General features: G+C 41.8%; 1 protein-coding gene across 1 annotated transcript in view; it reads right to left on the bottom strand.

Moving 5' to 3' along the window:
• LOC106593365 (voltage-dependent T-type calcium channel subunit alpha-1I) overlaps window positions 1-15,000 on the bottom strand; it is a 134,296-nt gene that overhangs the window by 113,786 nt on the left and 5,510 nt on the right. Inside the window, exon 3 of the mRNA XM_045692073.1 lies at window positions 10,511-11,273. Within this exon, the coding sequence (XP_045548029.1) occupies window positions 10,511-11,273 (763 nt within the window). The remainder of the gene's footprint in view (window positions 1-10,510; window positions 11,274-15,000) is intronic.

The following is a 15,000-nucleotide window of genomic DNA, read 5'->3' as shown; positions in this document are numbered from 1 at the left end:
ATTTATAGGGGTGTTTGTTCTATGGGGGTTTGTGGGTAGTTATTTCCTGGTTTAGTGTTTGTCGCACCTGACGGGACTGTTTGGAGTCGTTTGTTTTGTATACGTGTTTATTTTGTTTTTCCTTCTTCAAGTAAAAAAAGAAGACGAGTATACATTTTCCCGCTGCGTTTTGGTCCACTCCTTACGACAATCATGACACAAATTATCTTGTGGCCTCGTGAGGACTGTTATGAATATTTTTCACAATTTCATAATTAATAAACATTACTTTGAAAAGAATGCAAAAATCAGGTTTTGTTATATATCAGCCTTCTGTGACGTACACTACCGTTCAAAAGTTTGGGGTCACTTAGAAATGTTCTTGTTTTTGAAAGAAAAGCACATTTCTTTTGTCCATTAAAATAACATAAAATTGATCAGAAATAGAGTGTAGACATTTTTTATGTTGTAAATGACTATTATAGCTGGAATCGGCAGATTTTCAATAGAATATCTACATAGGTGTACAGAGACCCATAATCAGCAACCATCACTCCTGTGTTCCAAAGGCACGTTGTTTTAGCTAATCTAAAGAAGGACAGTTTTATTGCTACTTTAATCAGCACAACAGTTTTCAGCTGTGCTAACATAATTGCAAAAGGGTTTTCTAATGATCAATTAGCCTTTTAAAAGTATAAACTTGAATTAGCTAACACAACGTGCCATTGGAACACAGGAGTGATGGTTGCTGATAATGGGCCTCTGTACGCCTATGTAGATATTCCATTAAAAATCAGCCGTTTCCAGGTACAATAGTCATTTACAACATTAACAATGTCTACACCATATTTCTGATCAATTTGATGTTATTTTAATGGACAAAAAATGTGCTTTTCTTTAAAAAACAAGGACATTTCTAAGTGACCCCAAACTTTTGAACGATAGTGTATATAAAGTGAAATATTGGGATGCAAACTGAACATTTGATCCTTTCAGCTCTATGTCTATCAGGCCTTAACCATGTGTGTGAGGTGTATACTTTTGATCCAAAGTAGATTTGCTCAAGACTACCAAGAATCACTCTGTTTGACCCTGATTTAGCCCGCTGCAGTAAAATCTCTGAAACAACTTTCCATCGCTGGATTCAAACTGCAAAGTTTAGAATCAGAGGCTTACGCCCATCTGCCACCCCTGTCCACAAAGCCCAACTCCTTGTCAACAATGCCCAAGTATATCAAAACCTACTGGAAGGTAACAGTACTCACTGTTGCCCCTAGTATCAGTTTCCAACTCATCTCCTGAAGTCCTCACACATAGATGGACTTCGAATACTGACTTGTATCATGGGTGATCTGGTTGCACACACACACACACACACACACACACACACACACACACACACACACACACACACACACACACACACACACACACACACACACAGAGAGAGAGACTCCTACATGTACAGTATGTGTTCATACATAGGTTATGCACGCTGTGTGTGTGTCCGTGCGTGCGTGTGTGTGTATGGTTGTGAGCGAGAGAGAAGAGAGACAGAATATATCCATGTCACGTGTCTTCTCCAGGATAAATCAGTGATACAGTAAAACCTCTGTAAAGATGACGGTGGGTCAACAAAGAGACAATCTCTTGTATGTTCTGTTTTTTTTTAAAAGCACATAGAGAAAGCAATGTAGTGCCTTCACATCAGAGAGAAAAGACAGAGGAGAAAGAAGGAAAGAAAGTCATTTTTCAATAGATGACAAGAGGTGCTATTGAGAGGAATTTGAGAGGTGTGAAGAAAGTGAGTAGTGGTCCTTGCACAGGGGTCGCATAGTTAAACAGTATTAGTGTGTGTGTGTGTGTGTGTGTGTGTGTGTGTGTGTGTGTGTGTGTGTGTGTGTGTGTGTGTGTGTGTGTGTGTGTGTGTGTGTGTGTGTGTGTGTGTGTGTGTGTGTGTGTGTGTGCGTGCAGCGTGTGTGTGTGATACTGACCTGTAGTACCTTACAGCGGTCTGAAGAGCAGTCTATGTTCTCACAGGGTTGGTACATACCCAGGGTCACACAGTTGAGTAATATCACCATTATACTGCAGCGCTCGAACCACGTAGAGGCACCAGGGTTAAGGATAATACTCAGTGTAGAGAGACTGGATTAACAGAACATACAGACTGGATTAACAGGACAGAGAGACTGGATTAACAGGATATGGAGACTGGATTAACAGGACAGAGAGACTGGATTAACAGAACATACCGACTGGATTAACAGGACAGAGAGACTGGATTAACAGGACAGAGACACTGGATTAACAGGACATACAGACTGGATTAACAGAACATAGAGACTGGATTAACAGGACATAGAGACTGGATTAACAGAACATACATACTGGATTAACAGGACAGAGAGACTGGATTAACAGAACATACAGACTGGATTAACAGGACAGAGAGACTGGATTAACAGAACATACAGACTGGATTAACAGGACAGAGAGACTGGATTAACAGGAAAGAGAGACTGGATTAACAGAACATACAGACTGGATTAACAGGACAGAGACACTGGATTAACAGGACATACAGACTGGATTAACAGGACAGAGAGGCTGTATTAACAGGACAGAAGACTGGATTAACAGAACATACAGACTGGATAAATAACAGGACAAAGAGACTGGATTAACAGGACAGAGAGACTGGATTAACAGGACATGGAGACTGGATTAACAGGACATGGAGACAGAAAGACTACTATTTTATACAGTCTCTATAATTAGGTTCCTGTGTCCTGGTTAATCATGTGACATGCCTGGATTTGAACCTTTTCTTCAAGCTTCTTCATAATATTGTCCATTTTTCTTTTTATGTCAAATGGTCCAGCTTTATGTTGTGATTTAATCCTGAATTCTGTAAAAGGCTTAAAATAAAGGTTAAACTCCAGGACGTGTGACATGACCTAATTAGCATAATAGAAACATCTAGAGATATGTTTTTTGCATTGGGTGCGTCTCAAGTTAGTTAGGTGGAACCACAGAACACAACAGGGCCCTATAATAACACTTTAGTTAAGTGGAACCACGTCGTCGACAACAACAGGGCCCTATAATAACACTTTAGTTAGGTGGAACCACGTAGTCAACAACAGGGCCCTATAATAACACTTTAGTTAGGTGGAACCACGTCGTCGACAACAACAGGGCCCTATAATATCACTTTAGTTAGGTGGAACCACGTAGTCAACAACAGGGCCCTATAATAACACTTTAGTTAGGTGGAACCACAGACAACAACAGGGCCCTATCATAACACTTTAGTTAGGTGGAACCACAGACAACAACAGGGCCCTATCATAACACTTTAGTTAGGTGGAACCACAGACAACAGCAGGGCCCTATCATAACACTTTAGTTAGGTGGAACCACAGACAACAACAGGGCCCTATCATAACACTTTAGTTAGGTGGAACCACAGACAACAACAGGGCCCTATAATAACACTTTAGTTAGGTGGAACCACATAGACAACAACAGGGCCCTATCATAACACTTTAGTTAGGTGGAACTACAGACAACAACAGGGCCCGATCATAACACTTTAGTTACGTGGAACCAGGTGGACAACAACAGGGCCCTATCATAACACTTTAGTTACGTGGAACCAGGTAGACAACAACAGGGCCCTATAATAAATCTTCTTAAGGATAGGCGTCCCGCTAGCGGGACAACTTCCGGTGAAACTGGAGGGCGCGCAATTCAAATAAATAATCATAAAAATTATGGATATTAAACATCTAGGTACATACAAGTGTCTTATATCAGTTGAAAGCTTAAATTCTTGTTAATCTAACTGCACTGTCAGATTTACAGTAGCTATTACAATGAAAGCATGCCATGTGATTGTTTGAGGACGGCGCCCCACATCAAAATATTTTTCCAGCGGCACAGATTTCATAAATTCACAAATATCGATTAAGTATTCACTTACTTTTTGAAAATCTTCCTCTGATTTGTTATCCAAAGGGTCCCAGCTATAACATGTAGTGTCGTTTTGTTAGATAAAATCCTTCTTTATATCCCATAAAGTCTGTTTAGTTGGCGCCATCGATTTGAGTAATCCAGAGAAAGGAATTCGAAAATCTACTCCTAAACTTTGTTTCAACAAGTCAAAATGTGTTTCTATTTACTCCTCAGATACCCTAAAATGTAATCAAACTATAATATTTCTTATGGAAAGAAGTATGTTCAGTAGGAAACCGATTTTAGCAGGTGCGTCTTGTCTTCATGGCGCACGCAAACACGAATTTCCAAGACTGTCCCTGTACTAAAACTGATATTTCTTATTTGTTTTGGAAGTTACAAGCCTGAAACCTTGAACATAGACTGCTGACACCTTGTGGAAGCCATAGGAATTGCATTCTGGGAGCTAGAATTGAGTATCCCCTTATACTTGCATTTGTAAGAGCATGGTCCCTCAAAAAAAAAAATGTCTGGTTGGTTTTTCTTTGGATTTTCCCCTACCATATTAATTGTGTTATATTCTCATATATTATTTTAACATTTCTACAAACTCCAAAGTGTTTTCTTTCCAAAGGTACCAATTATATGCATATTATCTTATCAGGGCCTGAGCAACAGGCAATTCACTTTGGGCATGTCATTCATGCGGGAATTGAGAGAAAAGGGGCCTAGCCCTAAGTTAATACTTTAGTTAGGTGGAACCACGTAGACAACAACAGGGCCCTATAATAACACTTTAGTTAGGTGGAACCACGTAGACAACAACAGGGACCTATAATATCACTTTAGTTAGGTGGAACCACAGACAACAACAGGACCCTATCATAACACTTTAGTTAGGTGGAACCACGTAGACTACAACAGGGCCCTATAATATTACTTTAGTTAGGTGGAACCACATAGACAACAACAGGGCCCTATAATATCACTTTAGTTAGGTGGAACCATGTAGACAACAACAGGGCCCTAAAATAACACTGTAGTTAGGTGGAACCACGTAGACAACAACAGGGCCCTATAATAACACTTTAGTTAGGTGGAACCACAGACAACAACAGGGCCCTATAATAACACTTTAGTTAGGTGGAACCACAGACAACAACAGGGCCCTATAATAACACTTTAGTTAGGTGGAACCACATAGACAACAACAGGGCCCTATCATAACACTTTAGTTAGGTGGAACCACAGACAACAACAGGGCCCTATAATAACACTTTACTTAGGTGGAACTACAGACAACAACAGGGCCCTATAATAAAACTTTGGTTAGGTGGAACCAAATAGGGAGTGAGAGCGAGAGAGACAGCGAGAGAGAGAGAAATATATGCAGATACATACATATATATATATATATAGAGAGAGAGAGAAAGAGAGAGAGAAATATATATAGAGAGAAATAGAGAGAGATAAAGAGAGCAAAAGAGAAAGAGGGATAGGGAGACAGGGAGAGAAATCCAGACGTATAAAAAAGAACAGCGAGAGAAACTTCCCAGCAGTTCTTTGAAGTGTGACAGTGAGATATTGAAAATACGTCGCAAATGGTACCCTATTCCCTAAATATTTCACTAGTCAAAAGTAGTGCACACTGTAGAGAATAGGGTGCCATTTGGGACGCATCCATTGAATATGCATTGTGGCTTTGAGGGGCTATGGATGAATACAAACACTAAAAGAGGTACTTAATAGTCCAGCGGGCCAAATCACCCTCTGGGGGATTAATTAATACAAAAGGCTCTGCTCTAATGCAACTCTGCTCTCCATCACTGCCCGAACTACTTCCAACACTTCAGGGGGAGGAAGGTGGGGAAAAATAAAGAAGATATTGTTGCTGTATGACTTCTGTAGGATAGAAAATATATGCTCAATTCTTTTCATTTTATTTTCTATACCTCTGACATTTTCATATGAAAAGGAGGAGAAGTACCGGCCATGAAGTAATACACAATACAGGGACAAATCCTTTCTTCAGATTTATGAGCACAGCCCAAAGTCCCATATTAACCTGTTCATTACCATGAATGGATGATTTTTTTAGACATCTGAAGTACATATAATAGGCTTTTGAAATTAGGATTGTGGCCACAAGATTACTGGAATCCTGGGTTTACAATAGAAGAATCCTGTGTATTACATCTGTAGAATCCTGTGTATTACATCAGCAGAATCCTGTGTATTACATCAGCAGAATCCTGTGTATTACATCAGTAGAATCCTGTGTATTACATCAGCAGAATCCTGTGTATTACATCAGCAGAATCCTGTGTATTACATCAGTAGAATCCTGTGTATTACATCAGCAGAATCCTGTGTATTACATCAGCAGAATCCTGTGTATTACATCAGTAGAATCCTTTGTAGAATCCTGTATTACTTGATGTTCACCGTACCTGAATCCTCACTGTCCTTCTTCCTATTCTAAAAGCCTAGATGTTCTATACATACATTACTATGGATAAAGACAGACAATGTGCACATCCACACACACACACACACACATGAACGCACATGCGCACAAAGCACACACACATTTAAATCAATAACTTGCAGCTATTACTGGCATTTAAAGGGAAATATTCCGAGCTCTGAAGAACATGTTTCATTAATATCACAACAGATCTATGATACAGTACAATGTACCACAACAGATCTATAATAAAGTACAATGTACCACAACAGATCTATAATACAGTACAATGTATTACAACAGATCTTTAATACAGTACAATGTATCACAACAGATCTATAATACAGTACAATGTATCACAACAGATTACATTTACATTTACATTTACGTCATTTAGCAGACGCTCTTATCCAGAGCGACTTACAAATTGGTGCATTCACCTTATGATATCCAGTGGAACAACCACTTTACAATAGTACATCTATATCTTTTTTTGGGGGGGGGTTAGAAGGATTACTTTATCCTATCCCAGGTATTCCTTAAAGAGGTGGGGTTTCAGGTGTCTCCGGAAGGTGGTGATTGACTCCGCTGTCCTGGCGTCGTGAGGGAGCTTGTTCCACCATTGGGGTGCCAGAGCAGCGAACAGTTTTGACTGGGCTGAGCTCTAAGATCTATGATACAGTACAATGTATCACAACATATCTATAATACAGTACAATGTATCACAACAGATCTATGATACAGTACAATGTATCACAACAGATCTATAATATTGTACAATGTACCACAACAGATCTATCATACAGTACAATGTATCACAACAGATCTACAATACAGTACAATGTATCACAACAGATCTATAATAGAGTACAATGTATCACAACAGATCTACAATAAAATACAATGTAACACAACAGATCTAATACAGTACAATGTATCACAACAGATCTATGATAAAGTACAATGTATCACAACAGATCTAATACAGTACAATGTATCACAACAGATCTATGATAGAGTACAATGTATCACAACAGATCTACAATACAGTACAATGTATCACAACAGATCTATGATAAAGTACAATGTATCACAACAGATCTACAATACAGTACAATGTATCACAACGGATTATAATACAGTACAATGTATCACAACAGATCTACAATACAATGTAACACAACAGATCTAATACAGTACAATGTATCACAACAGATCTATAATACAGTACAGTGTAACAGATGTACAAGAAGACATGAGGGAAAAGGTCTAGAGGGGAAAGAATAGTTTTTCTTCTCTTTCTCCCTCGTCACCCTCTCTCTCCCCCTTTCTCCTCATTCCTGTCTCTCCTTCTGCATTCTCCTTCCCATTCTCTCTCCTCATAGTCTTCTCTCTCCCCACTCACCCACCACCAACCCACCTCTCTCTTCTACTTAATAGGTATAGGATATATGATATGTCAGCCATTTTTACAAAGCTGGTCCAGCTCTATGCAGTAATGAGCACTTAGATTATCCCAAGCTGTCACAGCCCCTAGTGCAAATCACCAGGCTATCATCCTTCAAGCTGCTATGTAGTTGGAGATGATATAGATACAGGGAAATAACTTCCTGGAAATAACTGTAACATTAGTACATTTAGAGCCAGCAACTTTATATTTCTGTCAAAGTCAGTGAAAATGAAGGAATTGAGCCTGCAAGCTAATGCTATATAGGGATAATCTTTGTCACAGATGCACACACACACACACACACACACACACACACACACACACACACACACACACACACACACACACACACACACACACACACACACACACACACACACACACACGCAATGCACGCATTTGTTTTACTATCCTTGTGGGGACCAAACAATTGATTCCCATTCAAAATCCTATTTTCCCTAACCCTAACCCTTAACCTAACCTTAACCCTAACCCTAACCTTAACTCCTAACCCTAACCCTAAACATGCGTAACCTCTAAGCTTAAAATAGCCTTTGAAATGTCCACACTTGTACGAATGTTTCTTTTTTTACTTTCCTTGTGAGGACTTCTGGCCCCCACAAGGATAGTAAAACCACATAAGCACACACACACACACACACACACACACACACACACACACACACACACACACACACACACACACACACACACACACTTGAAAATAGTGTGACCACATCTCCAACTCTCTATGCAGAAATCCAGTCTAGCATTCCCTGATTCTTATAAGGTCTCAGCTGCCTGCTTTTCTCTCTCGCTCTCTCGCTCTCTTGCTTTCTCTCACTCCCTCTCTCTCCCTCTCTCTCTCACTATATTTTTCTCTCTCTCCCTCTGTTTCCCAGCTTTCTCTCTCCTTCCTCCACTTTCCCTCGTTCAAAATGTGCAAACGCTTTAAAAATCGTTCTCTGAAAAATGAGTCAATTAGTGCTAGTCTTAGAGGATCTTTTCCTTTCTCTCTCTTTCTCAATCTTTCTTTCCCCTCTGACTCCATCTCTCTCTCTCTCTCTCTCTCTCTCTCTCGCTCTCCCTTAAACGCTTTCTCTCTTTCTTTCTCTCTCTCTCCCTACCACTCTCCCATTCTCTCTCTCCCCATTTTTTTATTTCACCTTTATTTAACCAGGTAGGCCAGTTGAGAACAAGTTCTCATTTACAACTGCGACCTGGCCAAGATAAAGCAAAGCAGTGCGACAAAAAACAACAACACAGAGTTACACATGAACAAAAGTAAAGTCAATAACACAATAGAAAAATCGATATACAGTGTGTGCAAATGGAGTAAGGAGGTAAGGCAACAAATAAGCAATTTAGCAAATTAACACTGGAGTGATAGATGTGCAGATGATGATGTGTAAGTAGAAATACTGGTGTGCAAAAGAGCAAAAAAAGTAAATAAAAACAATATGGGGATGAGGTAGGTAGTTGGATGGGCTATTTACAGATGGGCTGTGTACAGCTGCAGCGATCGGTAAACTGCTCAGATAACTGATGCTTAAAGTTAGTGAGGGAGATATGTCTCCAACTTCAGCGATTTTTGCAATTCATTCCAGTCATTTGCAGCAGAAAACTCGAAGGAAAGGCGGACAAAGGAGGTGTTGGCTTTGGGGATGATCAGTGAGATATACCTGCTGGAGCGCGTGCTACGGGTGGGTGCTGTTATGGTGACCAGTGAGCTGAGATAAGGCGGAGTTTTACCCAGGACAAATACTTTTAGATGACCTGGAGCCAGTGAGTCTGACGACAAATATGTAGCGAGGGCCAGCCGACGAGAGCTGTATAACGATGTTGACCAAAAACAACACTTTGTGAAGATTGAGTCAAAGTGTTTCACAAACAATCCTTCAGTTTTTCACACTCGAGGAGGACAATGATTGCGCAGCTACACAGAGAACACTTGTGACTCACTGTATTGAAAAGAACTGGAGCCTTGAGATCGGTTTGGTCCTCGGAAGCACAACAACAATAGAACAATAGAACAAAACCAGCATTTTCAGATATTAAGTATACCACCTGCTAGCTGCAGGTTGCAAAAAAGGCTTATGTTTAAGTGTTGGTATTGCTGAGGTATTGCGGAAGGAGGAAGATGAGGAAGAAAGGGCATAGAGATTTAGCTTTGCGATCAGTTATACCTTGAAATAACAATACCACAATACTCCATTAGAAAACAAAACCAACATATTAAGACTTATACCATACCACCTGCAGACTAGGATACACGGCTGGAAGGTGTATAAAGCATTGATATTGGTGAGGTAAAAGTGGAGGGAAGGAGAGAAGGGTGTATAGTTTAGCTTTGTGATCAAGTAGGCCAGCGGTAGGTAACCTTGTTCCTGGAGTACCACAAGCACTTCATATTATTGTTTTAACCCACCTGGAAGACCAGCTGTGTTGTAGCCAATCACTGAACTGATCATTTAGCTCAGTTGGTCAGTATGGTGCCTCCAGGGACAGGGTTGCCTACACCTGAAGTAGGCCTTGAAAGCACAATACCACAGGACTCCATTAAAAACCAAAACATATGGTATCATACCACCTGTAGACTAAGAGAAGCTTGAAGCTGCAGAAAGCATTGACATTGGTGAGGTACAGGGTGGTACAGGCTTGTACAGGGTGGTACAGGCTGGTACAGGGTGGTACAGGGTGGTACAGGGTGATACAGGGTGGTACAGGCTGGTACAGGGTAATACAGGGTGGTACAGGCTGGTACAGGGTGGTACAGGGTGATACAGGGTGGTACAGGGTGGTACAGGGTGATACAGGGTGGTACAGGCTGGTACAGTGTGATACAGGGTGGTACAGGGTGGTACAGGGTGATACAGGGTGATACAGGGTGGTACAGGGTGGTACAGGCTGGTACAGGGTGGTACAGGGTGATACAGGGTGGTACAGGGTGATACAGGGTGGTACAGGGTGATACAGGGTGGTACAGGGTGGTACAGGCTGGTACAGGGTGATACAGGCTGGTACAGGGTGGTACAGGGTGGTACAGGCTGGTACAGGGTGATACAGGGTGGTACAGGGTGATACAGGGTGGTACAGGGTGATACAGTGTGGTACAGGGTGATACAGGGTGGTACAGGCTGGTACAGGGTGATACAGGGTGATACGGGGTGGTACGGGGTGGTACAGGATGATACAGGGTGATACAGGGTGATACAGGGTGGTACAGGGTGATACAGGGTGGTACAGGCTGGTACAGGGTGATACAGGGTGGTACAGGGTGGTACAGGGTGATACAGGGTGGTACAGGGTGATACAGTGTGGTACAGGGTGATACAGGGTGGTACAGGGTGGTACAGGGTGATACAGGGTGATACAGGGTGGTACAGGGTGATACAGGGTGGTACAGGGTGGTACAGGCTGGTACACAGTGTGGAGAGGAGGGCATAGAAGTTCCAGCTGGGGGTAGATTACTTTTTAATATATATCAGCATGTCTGCACTTTGAGTTTTACTCAATCTTTCTCTCCCTCTTTCTCTCCCCCTCTCTAATTCTCCCTCTCTTTTATTGTTTCCAAAGAGACACAGAAGAAACATCAAATGCCCTCTGATCTCCATGGCAACCCATCAACTATTAAGTAAAGCTAATTCCGTTGTGTGTGTGTGTGTGTGTGTGTGTGTGTGTGTGTGTGTGTGTGTGTGTGTGTGTGTGTGTGTGTGTGTGTGTGTGTGTGTGTGTGTGTGTGTGTGTGTGTGTGTGTGTGTGTGTGTGTGTGTGTGTGTGTGTGTGTGTGTGTGTGTGTGTGTGTGTGTGTCTGTGTGTTAGAGAGAGAGCGACTGTATCTAATGCAGGGCCCAAGGGGGTATGAAATATGCTTCGATGTCATTAGCTGTCCTCTGTAGAGCCAGCATATCTTCCAACACATCCCAAATGGCACCCTATTCCCTATTCAGCGCACTAGTTTTGACTAGGACCCATAGGGATCTGGTCAAAAGTAATGCACTATGTAGGGCATAGGGTGTCATTTGGGAGGCAAGCCTCATCTCTTCTCATTCACATTGGTAGCAACTCGTTTTCTTTCCACCATTTTGGATGGCTCAAAATGGCTGCCAAGTATCTGCATGATTCTATGGGAATGATATGTCATGTCTTGTTAATATGAATGATATGTAATGTCTTGTCAATATGAATGATATGTTATGTCTTGTCAATATGAATGATATGTTATGTCTTGTCAATATGAATGATATGTTATGTCTTGTCAATATGAATGATATGTAATGTCTTGTCAATATGAATGATATGTCATGTCTTGTCAATATGAATGATATGTAATGTCTTGTCAATATGAATGATATGTAATGTCTTGTCAATATGAATGATATGTAATGTCTTGTCAATATGAATGATATGTTATGTCTTGTCAATATGAATGATATGTTATGTCTTGTCAATATGAATGATATGTTATGTCTTGTCAATATGAATGATATGTAATGTCTTGTCAATATGAATGATATGTTATGTCTTGTCAATATGAATATGTCATGTCTTGTCCTGAACTGCCATGGGATATCACATACTGTAATGCTCCATAGTCTCTGATATCACCGTCTGTTATTTCAAGACATTGTGGTACGCTTGACAGACAAACACACACACACACACACACACACACACACACACACACACACGTTCGGTTCTAAAGGTAATTTTGATTGGTAGTATGACATCCGTTGACAACAGGTCCCATGGCCTGTATGTTGATACAATGACACACACACCCACGTGCAGAATAGATAAACACTCAGGACGTCTCTGATGTAATGACAAGACATTTTCCAGGATCCTCCTCCCTAGGCTTTCTGGGACCATTCCTGACGAGTAAAACCATTAGCCACTCAACAGTGGCTACGGACATCTATGGATACACACACACACACACACACACACACACACACACACACACACACACACACACACACACACACACACACACACACACACACACACACACACACACACCTTCTCTTATCCTATGTTCATAGATCTCCCACTAGCTCTGACTGGCCTGGCTACTGGTTCTCTAAATAGCTACTGGTTCACTGACTAGCTACTGGTTCACTGTCTAGCTACTGGTTCTCTGACTAGCTACTGGTTCACTGACTAGCTACTGGTTCACTGTCTAGCTACTGGTTCTCTGACTAGCTACTGGTTCACTGTCTAGCTACTGGTTCTCTGACTAGCTACTGGTTCACTGACTAGCTACTGGTTCACTGTCTAGCTACTGGTTCTCTGACTAGCTACTGGTTCACTGACTAGCTACTGGTTCACTGTCTAGCAACTGGTTCTCTGACTAGCTACTGGTTCACTGACTAGCTACTGGTTCTCTGACTAGCTACTGGTTCACTGACTAGCTATTGGTGTTCTGACTAACTACTGGTTCACTGACTAGCTACTGGTTCTCTGACTAGCTACTGGTTCACTGACTAGCTACTGGTTCTCTGACTAGCTACTGGTTCTCTGACTTGCTACTGGTTCTCTGACTAGCTACTGGTTCTCTGACTAGCTACTTGTTCACTGACTAGCTACTGGTTCTCTGACTAGCGACTGGTTCTCTGACTTGCTACTTGTTCACTGACTAGTTACTGGTTCACTGACTAGCTACTGGTTCTCTGACTTGCTACTGGTTCTCTGACTTGCTACTGGTTCTCTGACTAGCTACTGGTTCTCTGACTAGCTACTGGTTCTCTGTCTAGCTACTGGTTCTCTGACTAGCTAGTGGTTCACTGATTTGCTACTGGTTCTCTGACTAGCTACTGGTTCTCTGACTAGCTACTGGTTCACTGACTAGCTACTGGTTCTCTGACTAGCTACTGGTTCTCTGACTAGCTACTGGTTCACTGACTAGCTACTGGTTCACTGTCTAGCTACTGGTTCACTGACTAGCTACTGGTTCTCTGACTAGCTACTGGTTCTCTGACTAGCTACTGGTTCACTGACTAGCTACTGGTTCTCTGACTAGCTACTGGTTCTCTGACTAGCTACTGGTTCACTGACTAGCTACTGGTTCACTGTCTAGCTACTGGTTCACTGACTAGCTACTGGTTCTCTGACTAGCTACTGGTTCTCTGACTAGCTACTGGTTCACTGACTAGCTACTGGTTCTCTGACTAGCTACTGGTGTTCTGACTAGGTACTGGTTCTCTGACTAGCTACTGGTTCATTGACTAGCTGCTGGTTCTCTGACTAGCTACTGGTTCTCTGACTTGCTACTGGTTCTCTGACTAGCTATTGGTTCTCTGACTAGCTACTGGTTCTCTGACTAGCTACTGGTTCACTGACTAGCTACTGGTTCTCTGACTTGCTACTGGTTCACTGACTAGCTACTGGTTCTCTGACTAGCTACTGGTTCTCTGACTAGCTACTGGTTCTCTGACTTGCTACTGGTTCTCTGACTAGCTACTGGTTCACTGACTAGCTACTTGTTCTCTGACTAGCTACTGGTTCTCTGACTTGCTACTGGTTCACTGACTAGCTACTGGTTCACTGACTAGCTACTGGTTCACTGACTAGCTACTGGTTCTCTGACTTGCTACTGGTTCTCTGACTAGCTACTGGTTTACTGTCTAGCTACTGGTTCTCGGACTAGCTACTGGTTCTCTGACTAACTACTGGTTTACTGTCTAGCTACTGGTTCTTGGACTAACTGCTGGTTCTCTGACTAACTACTGGTTTACTGTCTAGCTACTGGTTCTTGGACTAGCTACTGGTTCACTGACTAGCTACTGGTTCTCTGACTAGCTACTGGTTCTCTGACTTGCTACTGGTTCTCTGACTAGCTACTGGTTTACTGTCTAGCTACTGGTTCTTGGACTAACTACTGGTTCTCTGACTAACTACTGGTTCTCTGACTTGCTACTGGTTCTCTGACTAGCTACTGGTTCTCTGACTAGCTACTGGTTCTCTGACTAACTACTGGTTCTCTGACTAGCTACTGGTTCTCTGACTAACTACTGGTTCTCTGACTAGCTACTGGTTCTCTGACTAGCTCCTGGTTCTCTGACTAGCTACTGGTTCTCTTGCTGTTACACAAGCTTGGATATATAAGTGTTAGAAAACAACCATACAGTTCAGTAGTAGTAGT

This window comes from Salmo salar, chromosome ssa12 (assembly GCF_905237065.1).
Source record: "Salmo salar chromosome ssa12, Ssal_v3.1, whole genome shotgun sequence".
Lineage (NCBI taxonomy): Eukaryota > Metazoa > Chordata > Actinopteri > Salmoniformes > Salmonidae > Salmo > Salmo salar.
Note: the sequence above shows the minus strand (reverse complement) of the source record. Positions and strands in the feature narration are given on the sequence as shown.